The sequence below is a fragment of the Solanum stenotomum genome, chromosome 9 (genome assembly GCF_019186545.1).
Source record: "Solanum stenotomum isolate F172 chromosome 9, ASM1918654v1, whole genome shotgun sequence".
NCBI classification, from domain to species: Eukaryota; Viridiplantae; Streptophyta; class Magnoliopsida; order Solanales; family Solanaceae; genus Solanum; species Solanum stenotomum.
In genome coordinates, this window is record NC_064290.1 from 12155965 (window position 1) to 12164382 (window position 8418).

Consider the following 8418-nt stretch of genomic DNA (forward strand, 5'->3'; position numbering starts at 1 on the left):
GGGGGGGGGGGGCTGGTTTGAGGGTAGGGACCAAATAAATTGATTTTTTCAACAATTTTTTTTTTTATTGGAAGTTGGAAGAGAGTTTTAAAAAATGTTTTCCTTAAGTTTTAAAAGGGAGTCATTTTCCTTAAATTTGAAGAAAATGAGTTGATTTGGAAAACATTTTCCAAAACATTTAACCCAACCAAACATGAGAAAATTGGAAAACATTTTCCGGAAAATGTTTTCCTTCATACCAAACACACCCTACAAGAAGAACGTTGTTATTGAAATGTTTGAAACAACGAACAATTTACATAGAAAATCCAGATATTTTAAAGTGAACAATTCAGTGTTCCATAAAAAATAAACAATTTAATGCTTCATACATAGCTTTTGATATAGAATATGCAATGTTGAAATAGTAAACAATGAAGAACCAAAGTAAATATACACACATTTAATTATATGCTAACAACTTGCAGCACTTGTCTTTTCAGTGGAAAATAGACTGCCCAAAGCTTTTGCTTTCTCCCTCAATATGAATTTTTGTACCTTGCCAGTTGATGTTTTTGGTAAATCTTCAAAAAGGACCGTTCGAGGTGCCATGTAACGAGGCAAATGATCTCTACAGAAGTTGATTATCTCTTGCTCAGTAATTTCATCAAATCCTTCCTTTAGTGTTATGAATGCACAAGGTGTTTGTCCCCATTGATCATCTGGTCGTGCGACCACAGCTGCTTCGACGACTGCTGGATGACTATATAATACTCTCTCCACTTCGAGTGTGCTTATATTTTCACCTCCAGAAATTATAATGTCCTTCAATCGATCCTTAATTTCTATGTACCCATCCGGATGTTTCACCGCAAGATCACCACTATGAAACCATCCGCCTCTAAAAGCTTCTTCGGTTGCTTTAGCATCTTTCAAATATCCACTCATCACAGTATTTCCTCTGCACACAATCTCACCGATGCTCTTTCCATCCGCTGGCACCTTTTTCATGGTCTCGGGGTCTCTAACGTCAACTTTTTCTACACAAAGAACTTGCACCCCTTGTCTGGATTTAAGCACGGCTCGTTCCTCAAGGGGCAAAGAATCCCACTCAGGCTTCCAAAAGCAAGTCGTAGCAGCACTATAAGTTTCTGTTAGTCCATATCCATGGGATACTCCAAATCCGAGTTGCTCCATTTTGGAAAGAATTTGTGGAGGCGGTGGTGATCCGCCTGTCATTATTTCGACCTTATGGGGAAGTGGCTTCCTGTCATTTGGTGAAGAATTTGCCATCATACTCAAGATAATTGGTGCTGCACTCATATGCGTGACCTTGTTGAGAGAAATACTTTCAAATATATTTTTTGCGGAGACATTCCTAAGGCAAACATTTGTGCCACCAAGTGCAGCCATTCCCCAAATCAAGCACCATCCATTGCAGTGAAACATTGGAAGTGTCCAAAGGTACGTTGGCATCGGACCCATACCATGACAGAGGAAATTAGAAATAGAATTGAGATATGCACCTCTGTGATTGTACACAACCCCTTTTGGTGACGACACTGTGCCAGAAGTATAATTGATACTGATAGGATCAAATTCACTTTTTGGCAATCTTATTGTAAAATTGCTACTCCCACTTGATAAAAGATTTTCGTATTCATGAATGTCATTGGTCGGAGAGGAATTCTCATATTCAGGTATTAGCACAAGAATTGGTGGTTTAATTTTGTCTTTTGAAAGAAGAGAGAGTGCTTGTTGAGCAACTTGGAGCAATTGTTGATCAACAAATATTATCTTTGCTTCTGAATGTTTCAGTAAATGAGCTACCATTGATGAATCAAGACGAGTGTTTAATGTACAAAGAACTGCTTCTGCCATTGGTACTGCGAAATGCAGCTCCTGCATTGCTGGTACATTGGGAGCCAAAGCTGCAACCTGCAAAAATTGTTCAAATCTATATTATACAATCACGAAAAGAAATCTTGAATTTGAACAAAATGTTAGAAAAATTGAAATCTTACCACATCTCCCCTTGAAATTCCTAGCTGAACCAAAGCAGAAGCAAGTTTGAGACACCTAGAGTGTGTCTCTTCCCATGTATACTTCACACAAGACCCAAACACAACGGAAGTTTTATGGCGATAAACATCTGCTGCTCTCTCCAAGAAACTTATTGGTGTCAATGGAACATAATTAGCGGAATTAGTAACAACACCCTCCAGTAATCTTCTGGACTCAGTTTCAAAGTCACCAGCAAATTGAGACAGCTGGCGGACTCCGTAATTACTTCGGTTGAGGTCGCCATTAAAGAACCTGAGAGCCACTTTGGAGGTTTTGAAGAATTTATTCATGGTAGAATATAATGCAGAGGACAAGAGATAGAGAAGCCTTAAACAGCAGTATTTATATATATAGATAGATAGATAGATGAAGTAATGAGGTGATCGTGAGGAAATGTTTGTTTAGTGGGGCAGCATAACATCACCACAGGAATAATTAATTATTTAAAAGTTGATCACGCTATAAATATTGTGAAGAAAATACTTATACTCGATCTTGTGATGAAGATGGCAGATATTTAATTTATAATTAAGCATCTGAGCCAACCTGGCTCCCCTAAAAAGTCAGCTACTACCGGGCTGGTTGTGAGTAGAAAAAACTATCTTACTAGACATACATTCATACCATATATACTAATTTTATCTATATTTTCAAATAATTATATATTTTACCACTAATTAAGAATTTTTTCATATATTGAGGAAGATACACCTAGATACATTTATTTTTGCTACTATATTGTTAGATCGAGAAGGATTTTGATGATTGACAAATAAGGAAACAAATGAAAGGAGCAGGTTGCGTCTACGTGTTCCTTTCAAACCGAATCCAATTGGGATAAGGAGAACGTCACCACGCGAACTAGAAGTTATAAAGTGTGGAAGGATTGCTTTTTACAACAAGAAACTAGCTAGTGCAAAAAGTTTCCTTTCATAAAGAATTCCTTCAAGGAAGAGGAAACGTGTATAATGCATAAAATCAGTTTGCAAGAATTTCCAAATTCCACACGGATAAGGAATCACTAAAAAATGTGTTGAAGCAGAGTTGAAGTAGGAAAAGAATTCTTGATCTACTTAGTCTATAAATAGAGCAAGGATCTTCCAACGAAACTTGCGCACTTAAACAGAGAATTACAAGTAGGATACAATCATCTAGAGGGAGTTCATATTTGAGTGATTTCCGATTATGAAGTGCAGCCAACGCAAGGAAACAAGAATTGAAGAACCTTTGAGTTTTTATCGAGTTGTATCTTTAATTCTTTCTAGATCCAGTGAAGTATAAACTGGAGTAGGAATAGAGTCTTCAAGTTGGGGTGACTTAAAGACTTGGGAGCATAAACCTGGGGGGTTTGTGTTGGAGTTTAGGAATTAGAGTTAGTTCCTAGGATTGCAAGAGTTGTAATCTGAATTCATAACTTGAAGTGGGGTCGACGATCTAGTTGGTAGTTAACGTCTAGGAATTGGAGTTTATAATTCCTTAGGTTACATAGGTTTGTAATCTTTAGTTGAGGCTCAGAATTTAATGAAGTGGAGTTAAATCCTACAAAGGTGTAGGCCGTGGTTTTTTTACCCTTTATGGGTTGGGGTTTCCCGCGATAAAATATTGTGTCATTACTTTATTTTCTTTACATAACGTAACTGATGTAATCTACAAAGGAACATATAGAATATGATGTTCCTTACGCAAATCTAGGAGTTAGTATTCCAACATATATACATTAAAATAGAGAGAGGCGAGTGAGATGGGGGAGGGAGGCGAGCAGAGATAGGCATGTGTGTCAAATTTATCATTTTTATAAGCATTTTTTTTAATCTACTCAACACTAAAAAAATACTTAAAAGTTAATTTAGCTTAAAATCACTTAAAATAAGTCAATCCAAAAAGACTCTATTATTAGCAAACGACAGCAAACAAAACAGATCAATGTAGCAAATATACATGGAAACCTTATAGTTCTTGTATTTAACTTTGTCAACCAAGAAGAAAAGGAGGGCAAACAGAACCCAAGCTACAATAAACGAAAATATGCAGAGGAAGACACACTGTTACGCGGGGGTAAGAAGCTATAAATGTAAAAAAAAAAAAATCCAACACCACCCATTATCATTCAAGAACGTTTTGGAAAGTGCAGAGGCGATCTAAGGCAATTATCATTAGTCGTCTTTAGCTGGAAAAAGACTTTTAGGTGTGTAGGTATTTTTACCCAATCTTGATAAAGGCTTATAAGAAACATTAACATTCATTCATGATAATTTCTTGACAAATAACCGCTCCCAGAAGAAATCAATATTTCGCAAACTAATGCTTCATACATAGCGTTTGAAACATAATACATTTATTTATAGAGCAGGTTTGAATTGATTTATTTTGAGTACTTTTGGAGTGTTGAGGATTTTTATGCAAACAACTTATTACACTTTTCTTTCAGTGTTGAAAAGACTGCCCAAAGCTTTTGCTTTCTCTCTCAAGATGAATTTTTGTACCTTGCCAGTTGAAGTTTTTGGTAAATCTTCAAAAACGACTGCTCGAGGCGTCATGTAATGTGGCAAATGATCCCTACAATAATTGATTATTTCATCTGAAGTTATTTGTTTAGATCCTTCTTTCAGCTTCACGAATGCACAAGGTGTTTGTCCCCAATGATCATCTGGTCGTGCGACTACTGCTGCCTCAACAACTGCTGGGTGACTATGTAAAACTCCTTCCACTTCGAGTGTGCTTATGTTTTCACCTCCAGAAATTATAATATCTTTCAGCCGATCCTTAATTTCTATATACCCATCTGGATGTTTCACTGCAACATCACCAGTATGAAACCATCCGCCTTTAAAAGCTTCTTTAGTTGCTTTAACATCTTTCAAATATCCACTCATCACAGTATTCCCTCTGCACACAATCTCACCCATGCTTTTTCCATCAGCTGGCACATTTTCCATGGTATCGGGGTCTATAACGTCAACTTTTTCAATACAAAGACTTTGCACCCCTTGTCTTGATTTAAGCGTGGCCCGTTCTTCAAGGGGCAAAGAATCCCACTCAGGCTTCCACAAGCAACTCGTAGCAGCACTATAAGTTTCTGTTAGTCCATATCCATGGGATACTCCAAATCCGAGTTGCTCCATTTTGGAAAGAATTTGTGGAGGCGGTGGTGATCCGCCTGTCATTATTTCGACCTTATGGGGAAGTGGCTTCCTGTCATTTGGTGAAGAATTTGCCATCATACTCAAGACAATTGGTGCTGCACTCATATGTGTAACCTTGTTGATAGAAATACTTTTAAATATATTTTTCGCGGAGACATGTCTAAGACAAACATTTGTGCCACCAAGTGCAGCCATTCCCCAAATCATGCACCATCCATTGCAGTGAAACATTGGAACTGTCCAAAGGTACGTTGGCATCGGACCCATGCCATGACAGAGAAAAGTAGCAATAGTATTAAGATATGAACCTCTGTGATTGTACACAACTCCTTTAGGTGATGACGTTGTGCCAGAAGTATAATTAACACTAATAGGATCCATTTCAGTTTTTGGCCACCTTATTGTAAAATTGCTACTCCCACTAGTCAACAGATTTTCATATTCGTGAATGTTAGATACATCAAGTACGGGAGGAGATGAATTGTTGGATTCGGGTATTAATATAAGAATTGGTGGTTTAATTGTTTTGTCTTTTGAAAGAAGGTTGAGTAGTGCTTGTTGAGCAATTTGGAGCAATTGTTGATCAACAAATATTATCTTGGTTTCAGAATGTTTGAGCAAATCAGCTACCATTGATGAATCAAGACGAGTATTTAACGTACATAGAACAGCTCCAGCCATTGGTACTGCAAAATGCAACTCCTGCATTGCTGGTACATTCGGAGCCAGAGTTGCAACCTGCAGCAATAATTGTTCAAATTTAATTATACCAAGAAAATAATTGAATTGTTGAGAAAAGAAAAATTTTAATTACCACATCTCCCCGTGAAATTCCAAGCTGAACTAAAGCAGAGGCAAGTTTTAGACACCTAGAGTGTGTCTCTTCCCAAGTATACTTCACACAAGACCCAAACACAACCGAAGTTCTATCGCGAAAAACATCTGCTGCTCTCTCCAAAAAACTTATAGGTGTCAATGGAACATAATTTGCTGGACTTGTAACAAGACCCTCTAATAATCTTCGGGACTCACCCGTTGATTCAATACTCCCAGCAAGTTGCTGGACCCTCTGAGTGGATGCGGGTAATTGGACTGATCGGTTAAACAACCTTAGTGCAATATTCGAGGTTTTGAAGAATTTATTCATGGTGCAGCAGCCTAAAAACTATGCAAATATACTTTTATGCAGTAATATATATATTCTTCAATTTAGTGTTGCATTAATTGAAGAATGAATTTCGTCTGCTACCTCGCCAACAAAACTTAAGGCATTGTCACTAAATGTGTTGCGATTACAATTACATTTTACCATTCTTTATAAATGTCGTTAAAACTTATAGCAACATTGGATCTAATGGAAATTAACTAAGGCTGCTAAAGATTTTAGCTCCCTAAAAGTTATTTTAGTTGTAGTGACAAGTATCTGGTCATCAAGATTTACTTAATTTTCTAAAAACATTAGTAAATCCTAGTAATTGATCCATTAAAATCCTCTCCAACTTGGATTCAGATCATCGTTTAATACTCCCTCTATTTCATATTAACTGAATTCGTGAACCAATGCACACTTATTTAGAAAACATTCAATGACATAATTTAAATCTTACTTTCTATCATAAATGTAACTTTGTAAATAGTACAGCTTATTTCCTAAAAAATATCAAACTTCATTAAAGGAAAGGGCTAAGATGAAGAAAAAAATTCAAACATTCGTCTTGAACTTTGAACAATTCAATTATTTTAAATAATGGGAAAAAAACCCTGGAAATTCAATTAATATAGAATAGAGGGAGTATTTTGCTTGCACAAAAGTTATAAGTTTCTCATGAAATTCCAATAAAGTAAGGTAAAATTCTAATTAATTAGCCGTTAGAAGCATGAAATATATTGAAGAGCGTTTGAACATTGATTAATAGCTTTTTTGCCTAACTAATTCTGGTTGCCTAACAAATAAATTATATCAAGCTTTTATAGGTATCATTTTATTTAATTAGAATGACTTGTTTTGGCACTTAATCGAGTAGGACTTTTAAGAGGATTTGATTTAATTTTGATTCCTTTTGCATTTATATAAATTCAATTCTCTTGCATATGTATATTTTCAAACGGAAGTATTACTCTCACCGTTCCTATTTACTTGTCAAATTTTGATTTGACTCACTTATTAAGAAAATAATAATTGGTATAATGAGTTTACCATTTTACATTTATTAATTGATATGATCTCAAACATATTTACTCATTACATTTTTTAAAAACACTAATTCAATGTTAATAAATTGAGGGTATAATAGGAAAAATAATTTTTTTTCTTCCTTGATTTGTCAAAAATAACAAGTAAAAAGGAACATCAAATTAAAAAATATTTGAAAAATAAATAGGGACAGCGGGAGTAGTACTTTTCTCGAATATTCTTAAGATTGTGACGAAGACAAATTTGTTTTGAATAAATAACTCTAAAGTTTGCTTAATTTGATAAAATGTCATATGTTAGCGAGGTGCATTTTAAAATTTCATTTGGTTGTGTTTAGTTTTAACTTTCTACAACTATACTATTAGAAAAATTCTAATCCTCGCAAAGCATGATTGAGCTCACTAGTACTCTCTTCATCCACTATTATTTGTTACGTTGCGCTCTTTCTTTCTTTAATTTTTTTTATCACGTTGCGTTCTTCGGAAGTCAATTTGACTAATTTTTAATGTTAAATTAGATTATATTAATTTGATATTTTAAACAAAAATTCAGATATTCAAAAACTCACTACAAGAAATCTTACATTTTGTGGGCCCAAAAGTTGCTACAAAAGTCCACAAAGTCGCCACAAATAACATTTAGTGGCGACATTAGGATCGTGGCGTGGCTAGTACTTCCATAACTAAATGTTATTAGTGGCGATAATTAGTGTCGTCACTAGAAGTACATATTTAGTGGCGACTTGGTCGCGTCTAGAATTAGGCAAATATCTTTGGGGAAATGACTCTTAGGGTGTGTTTGGTATGAAGGAAAATGTTTTCCATAGAAAATGTTTTCCTAGAAAATGTTTTCCTGGAAAACAAGTTGATTTTGACTTATTTTCTCATGTTTGGTTGGTAAGTAGAAAATACTTTTCGAAAAAGATTTTTAGTGTTTGATTTATGAATGAAAAACGTTTTTGAGAAATATCTTTTATTTTTACTAGAGTAGAAAATAATTTTTGAAATTGAAAATATTTTTAAAAACAAACTTAAATTT

General features: G+C 35.1%; 2 protein-coding genes across 2 annotated transcripts; both read right to left on the reverse strand.

The window, feature by feature from the left end:
* Positions 1-252: 252 nt before the first annotated feature.
* LOC125876878 (butanoate--CoA ligase AAE1-like) lies at positions 253-2333 on the reverse strand. The gene is made up of 2 exons (XM_049558138.1): positions 2004-2333; positions 253-1917 (listed from the first exon to the last, which is right to left on the reverse strand). The coding sequence occupies exons 1-2, from the start codon at positions 2331-2333 to the stop codon at positions 454-456; spliced, it is 1794 nt and encodes a 597-aa protein (XP_049414095.1). The 3' UTR covers positions 253-453.
* Positions 2334-4449: 2116 nt separating this feature from the next.
* Positions 4450-6349, reverse strand: LOC125876877 (butanoate--CoA ligase AAE1-like). The gene is made up of 2 exons (XM_049558137.1): positions 6001-6349; positions 4450-5924 (listed from the first exon to the last, which is right to left on the reverse strand). The coding sequence occupies exons 1-2, from the start codon at positions 6331-6333 to the stop codon at positions 4455-4457; spliced, it is 1803 nt and encodes a 600-aa protein (XP_049414094.1). The 5' UTR covers positions 6334-6349; the 3' UTR covers positions 4450-4454.
* Positions 6350-8418: the final 2069 nt, after the last annotated feature.

Excerpts from the sequence above, each read along its gene's own strand:
- LOC125876878 (XM_049558138.1), bottom strand. The coding sequence starts at position 2,333 with ATGAATAAATTCTTCAAAACCTCCAAAGTGGCTCTCAGGTTCTTTAAT. Across the intron at positions 1,918-2,003 it reads GAATTTCAAGGGGAGATGTG|GTTGCAGCTTTGGCTCCCAA; the intron begins GTAAGATTTCAA and ends CAATTTTTGCAG.
- LOC125876877 (XM_049558137.1), bottom strand. The coding sequence starts at position 6,333 with ATGAATAAATTCTTCAAAACCTCGAATATTGCACTAAGGTTGTTTAAC. Across the intron at positions 5,925-6,000 it reads GAATTTCACGGGGAGATGTG|GTTGCAACTCTGGCTCCGAA; the intron begins GTAATTAAAATT and ends TTATTGCTGCAG.